This window comes from Pteronotus mesoamericanus, unplaced genomic scaffold (assembly GCF_021234165.1).
Source record: "Pteronotus mesoamericanus isolate MK-2021 breed Mesoamerican mustached bat unplaced genomic scaffold, CSHL_Meso_final contig_169, whole genome shotgun sequence".
Classification (NCBI taxonomy): Eukaryota; Metazoa; Chordata; class Mammalia; order Chiroptera; family Mormoopidae; genus Pteronotus; species Pteronotus mesoamericanus.
Window position 1 is genome coordinate 28,688,503 of NW_026555068.1, and position 21,131 is coordinate 28,709,633.

The following is a 21,131-nucleotide window of genomic DNA, read 5'->3' on the forward strand; positions in this document are numbered from 1 at the left end:
AGTCGATAACCACGAGTCAATGTGGCTTTGGCCCAGACGGGACACGTAGGGACGGGAAGCGGTGCAGAAGGTTGGGGGAAGTGGCTCCCCGATCGCTGGAACCCGAGGGGAGGGAGGGGTGGAACCGGCGTTCGAGTGCAGGCAGGGGCCTCTCACGGTTCAGGGCCCCGTGGCCTTCATGTTCTCGCCTGCGGTGGACGCCACCCAGTGAAAGAGTGAACCAGGCTCAGTCTCATCTACATTTTGGAGCAAGCGCGGCGCAGGGGCGGGGGGCGGACTCCTGGGGAGCCTCTGCGGTGGCTGCCGAGCGCGTGTTGTAGCAACGAGGCCCTTCGCAGACACGGGGAAAGCCGGTGAGAACTCCGGCACATAGGGGCGTGTTTAGGGAAGAGAGCACGGCCCTTGGGACAGCCGGTGGGGAGGCGAAGCTGGACCGACGCTGCGTTTCGGTTCCACTCCCGGACACGAAGGCGCTGTGAGGGAAGGGGGGTGAATGGCCTGCGTCTGGACCCCCTGCCCCCAGTGCCAAGGGCCAAGTCAAATGACAACAATTACAATTTTTAAAGAAGCGCAGTGGGCATTTTCAGATTTCAGCCCGATAGCTCTGCCGCCCGCGCCATGATGCGCTGTGTGACAGCAGCCGCGCCGGGTCGGGCCGCCAGGAAGCCCTGCGGTCGGCCCTCTCGGGGCCTCGGCGCTCACTGGGGGCTCCATCGCTGGCACAGGCGTTGGTGGAACATGCTAAGGCTGCCACCAAACGCAAAGTTACCGTGCTTAGCTCAGTTATTTTTATTTTAAAATAGACTTGAAAGCTGAAAATAGGTTGAATAAATAAATTTTAAAAATAAGTAGACACATAGCTCCGCGCCATCAGGAGCCTTAATATTTAATACTTACTTGACATATTTAGTATTTCAGCTTACTATGTGATATTTCAATGATTCTTCCTGCACGGATACTGTAATTTTTCGCCACGATTTGAACAGCACCCCTCTCATCGTGCAGAAGAACAATCTGTACATTTTTTAACTGAGTCGGGTTTTTCTTTTTTCAAAATTGTCTACAGTAATATTTTGAAATGTGTCCTAAGGATGGAACACGTGCCTCCTCATGAGAGAGCGAGGCTTGACCCTGGAGTGTGGCGGTCACTTCTGTTCCGGCCCAGGTACTGCCCGCGTGGCCCTGTCGCTCCACGTGCTAAGCCACCTGGGAAAAGCCCACGCCCCTTGTCGCGCTGGGTCCATAGTCTGAACAGGAAAAAATTCTGCATGTTGACGACATTCCAAGATGTCTTCGAGAGTGATTGTTTCCCTTTAAAAACGATTTATCTCGTGTCAGAACCTGCTTTGTTCTCTCATTTTCATTGACTTTTTGCCAGCGGCCCCTCAGGAGCACAGAACTTTGATAGAGAAACAGCCACCGGGGGCCAGGGCGCCGTGGCCTCCCTGACTTTGCCTCCTGCCCCGTGCCCAGCATTTTGGCGTCTAGCGCTCAAGGTCGTTGAGGGGATTAAGGGAAGACTTGGAAGCAGGGTCGCCTTTCACGTCGGCGCTGGCGCTCTCTGTCAGTGGCTCTGGAAGAGGGCCCATGGCCTGTCCACCCCCAACTCTCCGGGATCTGGAGGAGCAGGCCCGGCCAGGCCCGAGTCACGCCTCTAGGCCGCCTCCCCCAGGCAGCCCTTCTTCCGAGAAAACGGGACGGTTTCTAAGTGGCATTTGGAAAATTCTGGGCAGGATTCACAAATACATGGGAGGGCCCCCGATGATCATCTGTGAATGACAAACTGCAGTAGGCAAGACGTAGTTTATCAGCTTCAGAGGAGCTGGGGTTGTGTTCCTCGCATTGCTTGACCTTTTTAAATTACTTCTCTCAGAAAGGCCGTGTTGGTTTTTATATTCCCCGATAAAGCCGGGCGTATCTGGTGTCCTAGCGGCTTCATTTCCTGCCACGGAGCAGGCCCCGGCAAAGCAGCGGCCCCACTATCGGGACGCCCATCTTACTCGCCCTGAAGAGGAGCCCAGCTCAGAACCGAGGCTTCTGTTCGACCTCAGAGATCCCGTGAACTGGCGGGGGCGTGGGGGGCGCGGCTGTCTGACCCCGTGCGGAGGGCACAGCTGCCCCCAAGCCGCTATTTGCTCTAAAGCTGTGACCTTCAGACCCTGGGGCGGAGGGGGTGCTGCGACTTCAACCCAAAGTCGACTTGTTGTTTGTGCTTTGCTTGCAATTTGCCGGCAGGGAAGAATCACAGAAATTAGTTCCCATAAGCACATGAAGGCAGACTTAGCTGTCTGCGCCCTGCGAACACAAGCCACGTTTGCTGACGCAGAGGATGCGGGCAGGTGGGGTGAGGGGTAGATCAGAGGGGGCTGGGGGTCCGCCCCGGGTTGGGGGCTGGGCTGGGGGTCCGCCTGTGAGTCTCTAACCCTTGCAGACACTCGGGCATCTTTCAGAAGAAAACTGTTCTGTTGCTGTTGTTTTAATTTTAAAGATAGCATCATAATCAAAAGTCAGGAGGGTACGTTTGGCTTCCTGGCATAAATGAATTAACTGAACTGTTTCATAAATCTTAAAATCTTTTACTCGTGAACATAAGAGCAAGGGCAATTCTGACAGCATCTTGATTTTTTCTGTAAACACTTACACGTTTCTGTGAAACGGTCGCTCTCCTGTGTCGGGCAGTGCTCCTTGAAATTTAAGTGTTCTTAAAAGTATCAAATCACATTAGAATATGTGAGAATATAAGCGTATATGTGAGTATATGTATACTATGTACATATGCATAATGGGCATTATGTTAGCTGTGCTCCAAGTTATAAGGACATGAATCCACACAGTTCATAAAGCCAAAACATGCCAAATCCAGTGAGGCCTATTGTAAGCTGGGCTTTACCCTAATGGCTCCTGATCCTCTTGTGGCAGTCGGGTTACTGATCACCCCCGTTTACGCCTCGCTGGGGCAGGATTTGCCCTTCAGGACATCCCGGGTGGCCCGACGTCAGACCTTCCACTGTGATAGCCACTTCTAGGCCGACCTGCTGGGTCCCCTGCCCTTACGCGGCTTCTTTGTTTGTTTCAAATTAGCAGATGCCTTTTCCTCTTCCTCCAGCTACGATGTGATAAATATACTCAGAGGCTCAGAGCCGCTGCCGCAGCTTCTTAGCTGAATCCTCTGACCCCGCGTCTCCTGTCTCAGAGCCGCCATCTGTCTGTCGGACTGTGCGGAATGAGTGAGCACGCGGACAAGCCCTGGAGATTCCAACCTCCCCCTGGCCCGCCCTGAGGCTCAGCCTCGCCCGCGCCCTCCAGACGAGCGAAGGGCTGCTTCTGACGCTCGGAGGCTCGCGTGCACTCTTCTCACAACGTGTGGCGTCACGCCTGTCCCCACAAAAGGGGTAAAAACAGTGTGATGTGTGAGGGCCCCTTGGCATAGTGACAGTTTCGGCACTTGACCTCCACTCTCCTTTTTTAAAGAATTTTTTTATTTATTTTCAGAGAGAGGGGAAGAGAGGGAGTAGCAGAGGCAGAGAAACATCCATGTGCGGCTGCCTCTCACGCGCCCCCAATTGGGGACCTGGCCTGCAACCCAGGCCTGTGCCCTGACTGGGAATCGAACCGGCGACCCTTTGGTTCGCAGGCCGGCGCTCGATCCACTGAGCCACACCAGCCAGGGCTTGACCTCCACTCTTACCTCACTCCTGTCTCAGCCTCAGCCCAGGGCCCGTGGGCTGTAGGGCGCTGGCTAAGCGTCAAGTGAGATGTTGCTTAGTGTCTAATTATTCCGAGAAGGCCTTTGGAAAATCAGAGAAGACAGGAGACTTTTAAAACAAAGCAGAAGAAAAAGGGTCCTGAAATAGTACCACTGATGCTCACATTCGACATGGCCTTTATGTTTTTAGAATTATTTTTGGAAACCTATTTCTAGCCTATTTATACAGCTATTTATTGCTGGCATGGGACACTGGAAATAAAAAATCGCGGACGTTGTTCCTTAGCGGCATGGCTGACAAGCGGCGGCGGGGCGGCCGGCGTGGGCTCCTGGGGACCGAGCGCCACCCGGCCGGGGCTGGCTCCCCGAACCGGGGCAGGGGCAGCCCTTCTGGGCCCACGTTGCTGGGCGGTGGCGCGGTCAGGGCTCTGCAGTGGCTGACAGTGTGTCCCCCCAGCAGTCGGAGCTCTTCCTGTGCATGTAAATAAGAATAAGGATACTGGTGTCGCTCACCGGGCGCCTTCTGTGGGTCAGCACAGAGCCGAGCTGCGCGCATCGCCGCACAGGCCTGCGAGGTGGGCGCTGCTCCCCCGGAGCGGTGGGCGCCTGCCTTGAGCAGCGGAAGTCGTGCCGCTGGCACGTGCCCGCACCTGCGCTCACGCAGGGGTCTGCCTTCCAGCCTGCGCCGTGGGGCAGAGGAGAAGTTCGTGGGACGGGGGTGTGGGCCTTTGCTTAGGTTGCTGGGAAATAGATTGCTGTTAGTACCGTTAGGAAAAATTAAAAAAAGAAAAAAGAAACTAAGAACTTTTATTCCCCTCAGCTACAGCAAAACTAAGGAAATTCTCCATATTTAAAGCTGCATACATTTAGCTAATTGACGTGTTTTTAAAAAGGGATCTATACAGTTTCTGCCACACAGTAATCATAAAAAGGATGTGGAATGAGTGAATATGCGAACGCACCCCTAGGGGCTGGCAAACGGCCTTCGCCCCTCACGACTCGGCTGCGGGAATCGGGCCACGCTCCTCGCTGATCCGAAACGTCGGAATCTCCGTCGGGACAGGTCGGCGGCTCTCTTGGAAGCTCTGCCACACAGCTTATTGTTAAGACACTCGGGGATGAAACCCCCCTCGAGGTCAAAAAAGATCCCTTGTTGTTGGCAAGACGACCCACCGCGAGTCTTCCCCGGTGCTGGGCCTCGGGGTCCACCTGCGGACGGAACCCCCAGGCGTCACGGAAGCAGGTGCAGGGCTGTCCCGGGAGGGCCGCCTGGGCGTGAGCCTCGCCGGGCGGGTTTTGCCCATGCGAGTGGGGTGCCATCTCCCCGCTTAGCCTGCCGGAGCCGCGTCAGTTCATCCACCGCTCAGAATCCCACGGACGCTGGCCCTGGACACGCCCAGCGAGGGAGGAGAATTTGCCGTGCGGGGCCAGGACCCAACGGCTGTTTCGGCGCCATTGCAGAGGACGTGGCACGGTCCCAGCAATGCTGCGAGATGGCCCCGTGACGGCTGTTGGCTGTGCTCAGGAGCTGAAGGGGGACCTGTCCCCAGGGCTCACCCTGCTGCGTCGCCCCCACAGCAGCGCCTGGCAGAGCCAGCGCTTCTTAATCCTGCTAAACAGTTTGTCTAAAATGACGTCCATATGTCTATGAATTTTGGTCCGCAACTGCCCCAGATTTTTGTTGTATGTTGCAAATATATGCTCGCGTGTGAGCAGAGGACCAAATGCTAGACATCAGCAGGAGGCGACCCTCAGCCTGTGCACCCGAGTCACATCATCGCTGTTACTTCATCTCTGCCATTGAAGCCCGTGCTAGAATTCCGTGTGTGGCAGGAAGGCTGCTCCCGTTTCATGTGCATTTAAGTAAAAGTCTGCACGTACCATATTTTGCCGTGTCCGATGTGCACTTTTTTGCCCAAATTTTTGAGGGACAAATAAAATAAAGATGCACATTATTTGTAGGTAGTACTAATTCCACATCTATATGAATGTTTTTAATTCATTTATGCTTATGCAGTTAAAAAGTGTAACCCTGGAAAGAAACAACGATATCCATATGCAGAATAGTAACCTGGAATACAATAATCAGTTTTGTTTCTGAGTATAAGTGAAAAACTGAATTAAAAAATTAAAAGAGAAGGTTTTTCTTCCTGAAAAGTTTGGGCCATTATACGTGGCATTATACGTGGCAAAGCGCGGTGTATTTCAGGTGATTGAAACAGTTTATCATAAATTGAGAAGACAAATTGTAGAGCCTGGATTTTCCAAGACTTTGATTCTTATTCAGCACTACATTTTCTTATACTTCTTTTAATTTCCCAATCGTTAAAGCCTTTGATGAAGAAAAAGAGCCAAAAAAAAGCGCTGACTGAGCCACAGGTGACCCTGGGGGTGGGGGACGGCGGGTCACAGGTCCGCTCGGTGGCTGCAGGTTCGCCTCCCCGCCGCCGGGACACCCTGAACAAGTCAGGCCGTCTCTCTGAGCCCCCGCCCCTGTCTTACCTGTCAGAGCGCACGTTCGCATAAGCTCTCGGACCCGTCTCCCCAGCCCTCGAGTGTGAGTGTGGCCCCCGGGGGTCGGCCCGGGGAAGCATCGACGACCCAAAGGAGAAACCCACAGCGGCCTGCGGGCGCGAGGTGTCGGCCGAGCCCACACCGGCTCCTCCCGTGGTCACCACGGAGCCCCTGTGGCGGGCGCACCGGCCCAGCACGCGATGGCGAGCGTGAAACCTCCTGCCCGGGCCTCCTCTTTACGCCTTATTGGGACGTGCAGTCGTTTAACCCGAGAGTTTACTCCTGCCTCGGTCCAGATGAGCCTGGGTCGGCGCTGGTCCTCCTCAGAAGCGTGCGCTTTTCCGGACTTCCGCCCCCAGTTGCGCGGGTTGCGGGCTTCCTTCCTCTCGCGCGGCATCGTCGCGCCCGGCCCTTCCCGCCAAAGCTGACGAGCGAGGCCTCTGGGACCAGCCTCCTGGTCTCAGGGTCTCCCATGGGTCCCCCTGTGTCCCAGCCCCTCAGGCCCCGTCCCCCTACCGATAACTGACAAAATGCGAGATGTCATGACCGTAAATGCTTTGAAGGCCTCAGCCATGTTGTTTGCCTTGAACGGAACTTGAGGGAGTGGGTCCCGGGAAAACGGGGGAGGGGTGAGCAGGAGGCGGCTCGGGCCCTGAGGGGCTGGCTGCGGAAGCCAGGCACTCGGCGCCCTCGGTGGTTTGTGGTTGCAGCGGTGTCGCTGGGTCCTTCTTCCCAAACGCAGGCGGAGCAGAGCGCGCCGCGCGTCCCCCGGCCCATCCGATGAAGGGCGCCCGAGCGATTCCGCGGCAGCTGTCGGCCTTGCCTTCCGGGGCAGCGAGCACACAGGCGTCTGGTTCTGACCGCGCTTCCAGCGCTCTGCGCGCCTTCCGAGTTCGGCAGTGCGTGCGCTTGCGCAGCAGAGCCTCGACACCCGCGTGCGCCCGTGTGCGCATGTGCACGGGGTGAAAGGGAGGGGAGGAGGCACGTTTCCGACCGGCTCGTCACAGTGACCTTCTGTTGCCCTCCCCGCCCAGCGGTGTCCTGTGGGGTCCCAGAGCCCCCAGGAAACGGCTCCTTCTCGGGGAACGAGTTCACCCTGGACAGCAAGGTGACCTTCGCATGCAACGACGGCTTTCGGCTGGAAGCGGGCCGCCCCGCCACCGCGGTGTGTCAGGAAGACGGGACGTGGAGCGACGGCGCGCGGCCGCCCGCCTGCAAACGTAAGTGCCCGTGCCCCGCACCCGGGAAGGCCTTGCCCCGGGGGAGACCTGCGGGTCCGGGCTGCAGAGAGCCCCGCCCCCGCGTGTCGTGACGCCCCGGCCCCTGTCCCCCATGCCAAACCCTGCCACCGATTGCGACACGCCTCGTGCTCAGTCCATGGAGTCCCGCCAGCCAGCGCAAGACTTTGATTACTTTTATATCTGCAAATGCTCTCCACGTTTTAAACTCCATTAATAGTAGTAGTATACCGAAAGACCTATTTTTTCTGTCTACCTTGCACCTACTACTAGGGGACTGCTAAGAGAGGATGAGATGTTGTCCCCTTTCAGAGGTGTCTGATTCGATGATCTTTTGCTTGCATAGAATTTAGAAGTAAAGTGTGCCTCTTAGTGTTCTCACGGAAGCTTGTGCGGTGAGGCTCCGGACGGAGCTCCGCACGGGGACCCTCCCGGGGACCCCGCGCTGCCGAGAAACCCTGCCATAACGGGGCAGCCCCGGTGTCTCCCAGCAAGATCGGTCGCAGGCGGAAGGTCGTTACTGACCAGAACGGCCTGATTTGTCCCCTCGAGGAAACATGATGATGCGCAGCCTGCTTCCCTTCCAGCGGTGACCTGCCCTGGCGTCGAAACCCAGCTGTCCGAGCACGTCACCTGGAGGCTGGTCTCGGGGTCCCTGAACGAGTTCGGGGCTCAGGTGGTGCTGAGCTGCAGTCCCGGGCACTACCTGGAGGGCAGCCGGCTGCTGCAGTGCCGGGCGGACGGGACGTGGAGCGGGGCCGCGGAGCGGCCGAGGTGCAGAGGTGAGTGCCCGGGCGGCCTGCGCGGCACCGCCCCCGTTACAGCGGAGGCTGTGCGTTTAGGCGACACACCTAATGCATCAGACTGCTGGGTTACACGCTGAATGCGCTTTTCCTGGTGGGTGGTTGTGTTTTAGGAGCTTTAACTTCATCTCCAGACCCAGGCCAGGCGTATGTTTAAAAGACAGCGCTTCTGGCCTGCAGAGACAGCTCGAGCCTTCTCCTCAGGGTCTTGGGAAGCAGCATTTATGCTGAAGACATTGTTCTCAAATGGCGACTCTCGTCAAAGGGGAGATTGTTGTTCTTGCCTGTACAAGATAAGCAGGGTTTTGAGTTGGTCCATAATAAATATGAATAAATAGAAAAGTGAAACAACGTGACAGTTGTTCCGAGCACAACGTGATCCCGACTATCGAGTAGACGGTCTTCAGCGGATTGTTCACAGGAAATTATTGCGCAGAAAGAAGTAGACCAGGGTCACGTTTCCAAAGTACGCCACTCAGGAAGGCTAAAGCAGAATAAAAATGGGGAAAGGACAGAGAATTAAGGCTGCGCTGTGTTTCCTAATCATTTTAATTCAATGTTGAACAGAACAACTGTTACTTAAACACGTACTAAGCTGTTCACCAGGAACGCAGATACATGAGGACAGACCGGTGACCCCTGAGAGCTCATCGCCATCTGGCTGAGTCAACAGCAGCCCGTGTCACCAGCAGCCCCTCCAGAGCCTTGTCCACGGCGACAACTCCTCCTCAGCTGTGTCCTGGTGTGGCCGTCTGGTCGCTGGAGCCGTACTGCGTGCCCTCTGCATGGTGATCCGGAATCAGCGAGCCCCTCCGTCTCCTCACCGCCAGGCACCGTCCTCCCACGCACCCGCCGTGATGCGTGACACCCAGCCTCCAGACTTGGGGGCCCAGTGGCTGACGGCACAGGGAGAGCGGAGGGGGAGGAGCGAAGGCCGTTTCCTGTGGGCCCAGGCGGGACTGCTTCGACCAGCGTCCTTCAGTTGGGTTCCAGCCAGAACCAGGGCCTCCCGGCAGGCGCAGAACAGCCACTTGGAGAGGGGCTCCCACGCTGCCAGAGCATGTTCACGAGCCTTCACTTCGAGGGAGGGCTTCCCCCCGACGCACGCCCCTAGCATCGCAGCACCGGAGCACCGGAGCACCCCGTGAGCGTTAGAGCATCCGAGCGCCGCGCGAGTGCACCCTGGGTGGGGGAGGAGCAGACTTCCCTGCAGATTCGAACAGGGAAGCGGCCCTGGGAGCAAGGCTTTCCCGGGGAGCACGGCAGAGGCGGTTTCTCTTTCCCCTTTCATGGTGGGCGTCCCCCCTTTTAATTGGGCGGCTCCCCCAGACTAGGCTGCTCCCTTCTTCCTGTGTCACTGGGGTCGCTGCCCAGAAACCTCTGCCGCTGAACCCCGGCCACCAGCGGCTGGAGTAGACTCCCCTCCATTAGCTCCCCTGTAGCACCCACAGAGCCTGAGAGGACAGGGCGCAGAGGGTCCCATCACTGGGTGACCTCCCTCGGAGAGAGGCTGGCGGCGCTGCGCTGCAGGCCGGCTGGGGCCTGTGAGGGAAGTGGCCCAGGCCTCGCGCGCCCCCACCCCGAAGTCTGAACTGTGGACCCCTCGCGCTAAATGGCTCCAGATGGACCTTTAAATATTACGGTTCAAGGTGAAGTTCATGCTCTGTTTGGAAAAAGGCTTAATGAAAAGTTCATAACAAATTGTGAAATCCAAATCCTCGTCGAAGGCATTGACATTTGGGAGAGCAAACACGTTCGCAATATCACTAAATACCCACGATGCGGCCCGTGGGGCTTAGCCATCTCCGAAGCTAATATACCCGGAGCCGTCTCCACAGCAGCGACGTCCCGACCAGGACAGGCTCCGGGCGGACCTCTCCATGGTTCCCATGTGCACTGCGCACAGTGCCCACACGCCAGGCTGCGCGCGTCTGCCTGTCCCTTCCCCATGGAACCGGGGCGTCACATCTGGCAGTGAGATTGGCCTATTTCGAAAGGCTGGCGCAAGCGGTGCGTGCATACGTTTTCCCTCACGTGCATTATCGGTGAAGGTCTCCACACATTTGATCCGGTCGCCTGATGAATAGGTCCTGAGACAGATGTTTGCTGACTGAGTGCTGACCTGCTCGGAGCGTGTGCAGCTGGTGTGCTCCCCAGGGACCCAGCGCAGCCAGGGGGCAGGGCAAGTGGGGGTGGCCCTTTGTAAGGGACATCGTCGTAACAGAGTAACAAAGGGCGTGTTTGCTCGAGCTAAAAAGAAAAACAAGCAGGCAGCCGTGGTGGTTGTGGGGGGCGAGGGGGGTGGGAGAGACCATAAGGGCGTAAATGAAAATAAAAATACAATGAAAACGAAGCTGTTCATCAGAAAGAAATAACAGTTTTAACCATCTGTACACCTAAGGAGGAAGCTTCAACATGCAGTCAATAGAAACTAACAGAATGGTAAAGAAAATAGACAAACGTGAGATTGGAATCCCGGATCAAGCGCTGCTCTCTCAACAGGAGCAAGTGGACAAAGAATCAGCAAGAACATGGAGTGGGGGCAGCATCGTCCCATTTGACCCACTTGACATCTATAGAACACTCTCCTAGGAAGCAGCAAAATACACATTTTTCCAAGTTCACGGGGAACTCTGTAAAAGACGTTCTAATTTACGAGGGACATCTCCATGTGTAAGGTGTCTCCCACTCCGTACCAGCGAAGGGGGGATCAGGGCGTGACAACCTCCAAAACTCACCGGCGGGAAAGGCAAGCATCCAACAACCACACCCCCGCTGAGCTTTGCCCGATGCCCCCCAGCCCGGACCCCCTGCCCCCATGCCGTGCTCTGTCTTTAGCTGGAGACGGCATTTAACGTGCTCCCCTGGGCCACCCTGGAGGGTTACTCAGCGTCCCCAGGTGTGTCACGTGTTCAGGCAGCCCCTTTCCTAAACCTCTGCTTGCTTTGCCCCTGTGGGGGGTGACTTATCACAGGGGCCTTGCAGGAGCCTCGCAGGGCGCACGGGAGCTGCTCCTCCTCCCCTCGAGGCTCGGACCTGACAGGTGCACCAGCGAGGGCCAGAGGCGGCGGCAGCCGGCCAGCATCCCAGGCTGCGATCGCGAAGCGAGGGCAGGGCCTGCGCTGCCTGCGGCCGGGGGCCACGCCGTAACCTCTGTCTTCCCGCCACTCACCGCGTTACTGTGACGACTCAGGAATCGTCAGCTCCCTGCTGGCTCTGCCCCCAGCAACCCCGAGCGGCCGGGACCCATGTGGCCGGGACCGAGCGCCCCTCTCGAATCGGCCCCTCCCACACGCCCACCCACGCCTGCCTCTGACGAGCAGTCGGCTGTGGTGGCTCTGTGACGCCTCCTGTCCCCTGGCTCCACGATCCTCTGTGCTCAAACCCTCCTGTGTTTGGGGTCAGGCGGTGCCCCTCGCGTCTCCAATGAGAGTGACCATTTAATTCAGCCTCCAGACAAGAGTCACCGCGGGGACGAAAGTGGGCGCGGCCCGTGGTCATGCTGGGACGGCAGGGGCACCCTGGGGGCATGCAGCTGCCCTGTCCCCAGCCACACGGGGGCTGGGCTTATCTTCTTTTTTTTTAATTTTTTGAAAGACTCCGTTCATCATCTGTCGCATCAGCCTTTTTATGGAGCTCACGATCCCAACAGGTCATGCAGGTCAATGGAAGAATGAGCAAGCTGAGCGCAGTTCCTGGGGTGGGACCCTGTACCCGCTCACTGACCCCGAGAAAGGCCACTCTGAGTCCGTGCTGGGCACGCGTCGGTGTCCGGCCCGGGGGTGTGGTCCTTGTCACTGATGCGGACCGGAGTGGACGGAGTGGGGGCGGAGGGCCGGGCGGCCCGCGGGCTTGCCTGGGTGGGAGCCTGCTCGGAGACCCATCGCCCGTGCGGGGGGGGAGTCAGCTTCCTCCGGGGGAGCGAGCAGGAGCCAGGGAAGGGGCCCAGCGCTGTTGGATCCGCTCTGAACGTTCCCGTTCCCACCTGGAGGCCGGAAGGGAAGGAAAGCTGAGCCCCCCGGCTGGCTGGTCCCCCGGTCCTGGCCCCTGTTCCTGATGAAGATGAAGACCGAAGAGTCTGTCGTTTTCAGCAGAACGGTAACCTGCAGCCTGCAGGCCCGCGTAACAGTTGCTTCCGCCCTGTCTTGTCTTGCAGTCATTTCGTGCGGAAGCCTGTCCTCCCCGCCCAACGGCAACAAGATCGGGACGCTGACCGTCTACGGAGCCACGGCCATCTTCACCTGCAACACGGGCTACACGCTGGTGGGCTCCCCGGTCCGTGAGTGCCTCGCCAACGGGCTGTGGAGCGGCTCCGAGACGCGCTGCCTGGGTAGGCGCCCCCGCCCGGTCCGGTCCTCCCGCCGCCCGGCCGTGCGCCCTTCTGCAGGCGTCTGCAGGGGGTGCCCGTAGGCTGGCCAACAAGGGAAGGTCCCCAGGTGCCTCAAGTGACGTGAGGCCGTTTTATACGGCGCTGAGGCTATCACTGTACACAAAAATGAATCTCAAATAGCTTATGCTTTTGAAATAATTATAAGCTATGCCCACGTGTTAGAGAGAAGGACATTAATACCAACCAATGTAAGAACAACGAATCAGTTAAAATAACACATGTGTGCAATGACTTGGTTTTCTTTCCCAAAGGTTAAGTATTTTTGCACGCTAACTGTTAAAAATTGAGATGAAAAATTTCCTGTGCAGAAACCTTCTGAGTGAATGTATACAAATTGTTGATGAATAGCCTGAAGTGCGATGATTTCTAATGCTCCTTTCAAGGCTCCGCGTAACTTGTGAAACAGGTTAACTGCCTTCAAACTCTCAGCAGTTCGATAACGTTTTAATCACACAAAAGCCGCGGAAGCCAGAAGTGGGGCATTGGGCACCCCCCCGGCCCAGGACCGCCCTTGGAGCCAAGCCAAGGCCGGGACATTTTTAAATAGTCATGTTCTTTCCATTAAGGAGAATTTGAGGAAAGACTGGGGAGAATTTGGAGGCAGGGGACGGAGGCAGAGTAGTAATCCCAGGGACGAGCCGCCCGAGAAAGACACGGTTGTCACTCTTACCCGAGAAGCGACACCCCTCCCCTTAGACTTCCACAGGCGTGGCTTCTGGACCGCTGTGCGTGTGGACACGTCCATCCCCGCCGAGTGTGCGTGTGACCGCGTGTGGGAAGCGGGACACGTCCTGGGACTCTGTGGGCGCTCCCTGTCGGGGCGACCTGTGCGTCTGAGATTTTGTGCGCGTTCCCACGTGCCCGGATGGGAGCGTCCCCTCCTCGAGAGGCGCCCTCCTCACAGCGGCCCGGTCGGGGCGGGGCTTCTCTGGCGGCAGCGGCACAGCCTGCCCTGCAAAGGCGACCGGGCGACCTAAGAAAGCCGCGTCTCCGCTCTGAATTGTAAGGATGGAAAAAAAGAAAACCTAAACGCCATCAGCGCCTGGCTGTTTGCGAACCCCTTGTCCCCCCGTCCTTACCGTGGCTGCGGGTGCGGGTTAGGCAGAGGCCGCAGCCTCGGGGGTCTGGGCGGCGCCTGCGGTCTGCGTAACTGTCAGGTCGGGGCTTCGCGCGCGTCTTGCTGGTCGTGAAGACGCCAGTTCCTGCGTGGTGGCGTCTGACTGCGGCTTCGGCGTGGAAGCCGACAGGAGAGGGAGCGGACCAAGCGGTGGGCTGGCCCCGATGGGGGGCGGCGCGCCTCAGATGCTGTGGGAGCAGGGCGAGCTCGGAAGGAATTTAGGCTGAAAATAAAGAGGGAGAAAGAGGCCCAGAGGGCGACGGGCCGCGGTCGGTGTTGCAGGACTCGGACGCGGCACCGGAGGGACGGGGACGTCGAAGGAGGCCCGGGGCGTTTAAAACAAAAAGATTAGGAAAGAAGGAGAAATGGCAAACAAGCACGTGTTTGTCGGGCAATGAGTAAAAAATGGGCAATGCTCTCAGCACAAACAGGTCGACTGTTTTAAAAGTCAGCAACGAGTTCCACAGCCTCCACTGAGACGGGGGTTCCGGTTCCTGATGCGGAGAACACGGCAATGAGGTGCGTCTCTCCCGGAATGAGGGGCCGCTCGGGGTGGACGGCAGGGCCGAGCCACGGAGGGAAAACGACGGAAAATGCAATGGAGGCAGCCGGTGCGGATATTTTTTAAATTTTGGAAAACAGCCGATACAAACCGGCTTCAACTCTAAAAGCAATGCCCCGCCCCCACATAAAACCAAACCGCCCCAAAACTCTGGCTTTGGGAAACGGATCACCCCAGTGCGGAGGGGACGGGAAATCACCCAGAGAAACAGAGCCGGCCACACCGGACGGTCTGCAACAAACCCCCTCTGCTGGCAGAGCAGCTGCCCCCGGACGCGTTTGGGAGGATGAAACACGGTGCAGGACCCGTGGCACGAAGAGCCGGAGCCGGGAGCCGGGCACCGTGTGCAGTGGCCTGGGCCGTGGAGCTGGGAGAACCGGCCTCACTCACTGGGGTCGGCGTTGAAATAGTCAGTAACGGACAACACAGAAGAGCTCGCGCGTCTTCGTTTTGTCTTTTCTGTGAAAGGGACTATTAGAACAACACCGCGGTCAGAATAGGCTTCTGTATGAGGAACTGGAGCCCCGAGGAAGAGGCGTCCCCACCAGGAGCTTCGGAGAGTCGGGGGGCGGGTTCCGCCCAGACACTGTGACTGTACCCCCTCCCCTGCTCCCCTGGCCAGCGGCTGGGGTTCAAAGGCCTCGAGTCAGACGGGCGTCCGCCAAGGGCTCCCTCGCAAAGAGGAAAAAATCCAGCCGCCAGAGGCGCCGGGTTTGCAAATGTTGTGTACACACAGCAGATAAACCCACCCTTGTCTGAGAACTTTAGGATGAGTGTTCATGAAGGGCTGATGCAGTTTCACAAAATAACGCGCCGGTCTGGGCCCCTCTGATCGCTCGGCGTCGCTCTCGGGCGGGTGCGGAGAGGCACCCCGTAGAAACGGCGTCCCTGAATTTCCAGCAGGGGGTCCGCCCGGGTTTCCCATAATTCCCAGAGTCGGGAGCGTGTAATAAGGGCTCTGTGTTGTCTTTTTTAAATTGCTTAAGGGAGGGGCCGCACACGAATGAGGTTCACTGCTGGGTCCTGTGGTTCGGAAGAGAGAACCCCAGGCGGGCGTGTCTCTCCCCTCGGCCTGGACCTGCCCAAAGCTCTTACTCCTGCCTTGGAAGCGGGCGTGCCAGCTGAGTGAGGAGAACTATCGGGGGACAGACTCGAGACTCTGCAGGGGGCACGGTGCTGGCCACAGGAAGACACGATGGCACTGATGTAGAATTGTGCTCGGAGTGAGAGGGTGAACAGTTTCAAAGGCGCGTGCGCGAGGACTTGCTGGGGGCCATGTGCCCGGAGGTGGCCCTGCTCGGGGCGTCCAGGCCTGGCGAGTGGGTCCGCCGCCCCCTCTCGGTGCCCCGGAAGCGCGCATCTGGGAGACGCTGCGGTTCTGTGAGACAGGTCGGGGGCTGTTGAGGAATCGGCGAGCACCTGTGGGGAAGAACCCGGTAAATAGGGAGCTGAAGGCTGTTTGGAAAACTTGTGATCGTCAGTTTGGCTGAAAGAAAAGTTAGGAAGTGGCTTCATGGTTGTTTTCGAACGTCTGTAATGCTGTCAGGGAAGGACAGAGGGAGCCCGTGGCAGAATGCGGTTCCCCGTGTAGGTGCCAGCCCTGAGGACCAGGGCTGAGGTCTGTCCGTCTCAGCCGGGGCTCCGGCGGTGGGGGAAGAAATAAAAATAAAATTAGTTCAGTGCATGGTCCAATGTGGCTGAAGACATTAGTGATATGTATTTCTCTGCATCAGAAACGCCTGTGCAGAACAGTAGTTTCCAGATTTAACGGAAGACGTATTTCCTTTTGTATGTTTTTTACGGGTAGATGTGCCCAGATATGCGGGGGAGACTTCACGCAGCTGGCAGGGGCCCGCCTGGCCGGTTTGTGCACAGGTTTCTCGTGGACCCCGAGCTTTATGGGGCCTACATCCGTCAGCTGGCAAAGGACTTCGTCAAGAGCGTTTTCTTCCAGGTTGCGGTGGGTGTCCCGTTAGTCTGTAGGGTTGCCAGCAGAATGCTTCCACCTGAGACGCGGCTTCCGTTTGGGGCGTTTCTCGCTATGGCGCTGCGGTGGCCTCCGGTGACTTCCAGCAAGGAAGACCGTGCCGACGCCTTGGTGGCCGCGGCAGAGGTGGCCGCGAACAGGCCGACAGCCCTCGGGCCGTGCGAGGCCGGTGCCGGCTAACAGGGCAGAGCGGTGCTGACGGGCACATGGGGGGCTTCTGTGCCTGACCCTCCAGAACGGACTCTGTGCGGTCTGGGCCCCTCTTGGGAATCCTGAGCCTTTGTGGGGGGTGAGGAGGGAAGCCAGGCCGCCCTGCGTGCAGGCGCCACCACGGCTGACTGCCAGGCGAAGTGCACTCAGGGCAGCAAGACGTTCGGCGGAAGGCCCCGCCTCCCTTGGCCGGGGCTGTGGCCGCCCTGCGCTGCGGCCGGGCTCCCCGGTGCTGCGAGTGCACCCACGGGCTCTCACCCGCCCTCCGTGCTGGGTGGCGCTCACCACGCCGGGGAGCTGGCACCGAGCGCACGGGCGCCGTAGCTGGGGCCTGGCCATTCACAGCCCGGCAGGGGCGCTGGGCCCCCCACCCCGTTCTCCCTTCATCGCTTGCTGCCGTCCACCTCCCCCGGAGCGTTCGCCGTGGCCGCTCGCTGAGCCCGCAGAGCGCGCCCAGCCGCGCCGCGTTGTGTGGCTGGGCGCCGGGCCCGCCGGGGACGCAGACCGGCACGCGCAGGCTCCTCAGCACCCGGTCACGCGCTGCCACCCTGTCCCCTCTCTAACCCGCCGTGGTCACGGTGCCCGTGACCGCCTGGGACAGTTGCCGCGTGAGCGTGAGCCTCGGTTCATTCGGATGCGCTGCTGTTACTTGGCACAGGTTTGCGTTTGCTGCGCTCTAACGACCTTCGAGGGCTGAATTTTTGGAAATATTCTGTTACGGCGACAGTTACTTCCGTGGCTAAGGCGGCTCCATGGCGTGATTCAGAGGCGCACTGTTGGGCCGTGTGTTCCTAGTCCTGCGGGAGCCACACCGGGAAGTTCTTCAAAGGCCTTGCGTTTTACAGTTTCGTCCCGCTGAATGGACGCAGTGGGGGTTCTTGCTGACACTGGACCTCGTCAGGAAGTGCCCGGTGACCCTGCTGGCAGCAGGGTCAGGAGCCGGCAGGACGGCTGGCCGAGCGAAGGACCCTGTCACGCTCCGTCCGTCCGCTCGAGGAGAACTGGACGCTCCTCAGGACGTCGTCCCCACTTCCACTTGTCGCGCTTCGCTGCCGAGGCTCATCCGACGCCGGCCCCGCCCTCGCATCTCTGGCCCCTCCCGCCAGCAGGCGGAGCCCCCGCCCCCCCCCCCCCCCCCCCCCGAGCTGGCAGCGTGGGCTACTTCCCCGCGGCCCCTTTCCCTCCCAGCAGCGAAGCCACCTGCTGCTCACCCTCCCGCTCGTCTCCTCTCTGAGGAACCTGCCCTGGGGCTCGGCCCCGCCCTCCGCCAACTCCGGGGCTCGGCCTCCAGCTCCTTCCGGCCACGTCCGCCGAGACGCTGGCCCCGCTGTCACGCAGCGCACGTGTCTGACAGAAGCCACGCGGACGGCTTGACCTCTCTTCCCCCCTTTGAAATTTTATGGCACATTTAGTGATCTCTCACAGCAGAAATCGAATAAGATAACAGCAAAATCCTGATAAGAAAAATAAGGAAGTGGGAAAACCATAAGTGGGAAAATAAACCCATCAACAATTTCAGTTCTGAAATAGTAACGGATGTTTCCCACACTGTTCAGAAAAAGAAACAAGTTAGAAAGAGCAGCGCTAGGCCGCCCCAGGCAGACGGGAGCGACGCGCTAGGCTGCGCGCCCAGCGCCGCCGCCCACTTGACAGTGGAGGTCCACAAATTTTGAGTGTAGCACTTTTATAAAAAGACAGATTCTCCCAAGTGTGTTCACTGGCTCTCCCGGCGTTTCAGCGGGCCACTGCGGGTCCCCGGACCCCGTCGTGAACGGCCACATCAGCGGGGACGGCTTCAGCTACAGGGACACCGTGGTGTACCAGTGCAGCCCCGGCTTCCGGCTGGTGGGCACCTCCGTCCGCATATGCCTGCAGGACCACACGTGGTCCGGACAGACTCCGGTCTGTGTCGGTGAGTAGCCCCTCCCCCGGCCTGCGCGGCCGCCCTAGGGCCGTCCCCCCGCGTGGGGCCAGGGCACAGGCGCCTCGGACGTGCGGAGCCGAGCGAGGGGGGCCCTCTCCCAGGCAGGGTGCCGTTCGACGCTTCCCTGCCTCCCCCAGACGCAGTCGCTCAGCGGAGGTGGGTCCCTGGGCAACAGCGGCTGCGTCCCTTCCCCCGAGGTCCCCACGGGGCAGACGGGGGTGGGAGCTGAGCCCGAACGCGCGGGCGGGCTTTGCAGGGTCCCCACAGCAGCCCCTCACCCTCGATCCCCCCGTGGGTTTGTGTTTTTATCAACCCGTCCAAATGGGGGGGAGCGCGGGCTTCCTCCCCGAGAACGAGGTCGTCATATGTAACCGGGGTCCTGGGACTCCGTCACCTCACGGGGAAACGTGGACGAGTGTTTTCTGAAGGGGTTGCACCCCAGTCGCAGGTTCTGTTTTAGACCGTTTTTTGCAACCTCCACTTCAGTAAACAAAGGAAACGCAGCCGTCGCAGTCGCGGGGTGACCGGCGTGGTCCGGTAGCCGGGAGCGCGAGCTTTACTCAGAGGAAACAACATTGGCAAGATAAATGCGGAGAAAGTCACCAGTTTTCTGATGATAAAGTTTTGGTTTTTTGCTTTTTTTTTAAAGGGCCCATAAAGGGTCCCTTTGGGCTTTGTGTTGCTGTTATTTAGGGTTTGACGTGACAGTTGTCTACGCCTCAGAGGACCTCACACGAGAGGGATCGTCAAAGAAAACGCTGTTTGAGTTTGCGTGGTTTTTTTCTAATTTCATGCTGTTCAAATTGACGTTGCAGTAATTTACGCAGACACGACTCAAATGATCGGCCAAGTCCCTATACTATTTCGAAATGAGACTTGCACCGAATCAGCTGGTGTTCTAAGGGGAAAGTATTCAACACTGATAATTAACGCAAAAATTCCAGCATCTCCTTTCTCATTGCTGTATTTGACGATTACTTGTTATTCTGTCACAATGCACGTAAGACACAGTAATTAGTATAATGGAAAAATACATTTTTCTGGTGCATTTTCCACAATTTGAACAAAAGCCTGTGGCTCAGCCCACGGCGTCCTCCCGATGTTTCCTTCCAACGACAGCGGCTGATTAGCCGAACGCCCGCGGGTCCCTCTGCCCGACACGCCCGCGCGCTTGCGACCGACGCCCCGGCCGCGGGGGCGCCCCGTCCTGCTGACGGTGACGCGCGCCCGCCTTCCCCGCAGCCATCACGTGCGGCCACCCCGGCAACCCCGCCCACGGGCTCACCCACGGCAGCGCCTTCAACCTGAACGACGTGGTGAACTTCACCTGCCGCCCGGGCTACGCGCTGCAGGGAGCGTCGCAGGCCCAGTGCCGGAGCGGCGGCCAGTGGAGCAGCCCGCTGCCCGCGTGCCAAGGTAGGGGAGCCGGGGGGCGCCCCGTCGCCGTGGACAGCCTTCCCCGGGAGCAACACGCACGTCTCCCGCGACCGCGCTTTCCTCTGGGTCTGACGTTCGGTCAGAAGCGACCCGGGATTCTCTGTTTTTCCATGCGTAGGCGGGGCGGGGGCACTTAGTTACCGTCCCAGACTGTCCGGAGCGACCGCACGGGGGCAGGAGTGTTTAAACAGACGGACCTCAGCCGGCTCTAGGTTATTTTCCTAACATAAAAGCTTGACCAAGGAAGCCGACTTTAGACTTTCCACGAAGAAGCCTGGTATAGGAAATAGTTGAAGGAACTTCACCTCCTGTGGCTAAAATTGCTGGAGTCGCCCGGGTGACGTTTTCGAGCCCCGGTGGCCCACAGCAGTGAGCGGACTCCACGGGGTGGGGGGTCTCGGGGTGGGCGTGGGCTGCGGCGGTGTCCCCGGACGACCCCCTACCACGACGAGGGCGCCTCCCCCGCCCCGCCGGCCCGGGCGTCGGGGCGCAGCCGTGCCTGAGCGCGTGTGCCGCGCTGTCCTCCCCAGTGGTCAACTGCTCCGACCCGGGCTTCGTGGACAACGCCGTCCGCCGGGGGCCGCCGCAGCGCCCGGAGAGCTTCGTCTACGGGACGAGCGTCCTGTACCACTGCAAGAAGGGCTTCTACCTGCTGGGCTCGTCCGCCCTCACCTGCACGGCCAGCGGCCTGTGGGACCGCTCCCTGCCCAAGTGCCTGGGTAAGTGAGGGCTGCTTCGGGCCCTTGTGCCGCAGGGTCCTCGAAACACCACGGCAGCACGAATGCTTTTCAGGGCGTCAGCGAGGCGTCGACGAGGCGTTGACATTTAACCCCGTCTTTCCCCCGCCCCCATCACGGGCCGTGTTAGTTACCGCGACGTAGGTTGGCAGATCACCAACAACAACTCACGCTAGTGTTGTATGGGGGACAAAAGGCGGGGACACCGGCACACTCACAGCCCGGGCCCCGGGGAGAGAGGGGCCCGGACAGCACACCCCACCGGGACCTGCTCCGTCTCCGCTCTCCTCACGCCGTGCGTCTCTGCCCCAACGCAGCGGGCGGCGAGGCCCACGCGGCCGGGCGGCACCCAGCACCGTGTGTTCTCGCTCCACGCATCGCCCCCGCATCGCCCCGGGTTCGGAAACGGCCAAGGCGCTGGTGGGGACGGTCCGTCCGTGGGCCTCCCACCTTGACAGACTGGGGAGCACTTGGAGGGGCTGATTCGGGCCTCGGGGGCCCTTCCG

The 21,131-nt window shown here is 59.2% G+C and overlaps 1 protein-coding gene across 1 annotated transcript in view; it reads left to right on the forward strand.

Moving 5' to 3' along the window:
* The window catches only part of CSMD1 (CUB and Sushi multiple domains 1), a 720,682-nt gene that overhangs the window by 672,057 nt on the left and 27,494 nt on the right, over nt 1–21,131 (forward strand). Inside the window, exons 50-55 of the mRNA XM_054565852.1 lie at nt 7,255–7,440; nt 8,046–8,240; nt 12,418–12,591; nt 18,266–18,439; nt 19,694–19,867; nt 20,419–20,607. Of these exons, the coding sequence (XP_054421827.1) occupies nt 7,255–7,440; nt 8,046–8,240; nt 12,418–12,591; nt 18,266–18,439; nt 19,694–19,867; nt 20,419–20,607 (1,092 nt within the window). The remainder of the gene's footprint in view (nt 1–7,254; nt 7,441–8,045; nt 8,241–12,417; nt 12,592–18,265; nt 18,440–19,693; nt 19,868–20,418; nt 20,608–21,131) is intronic.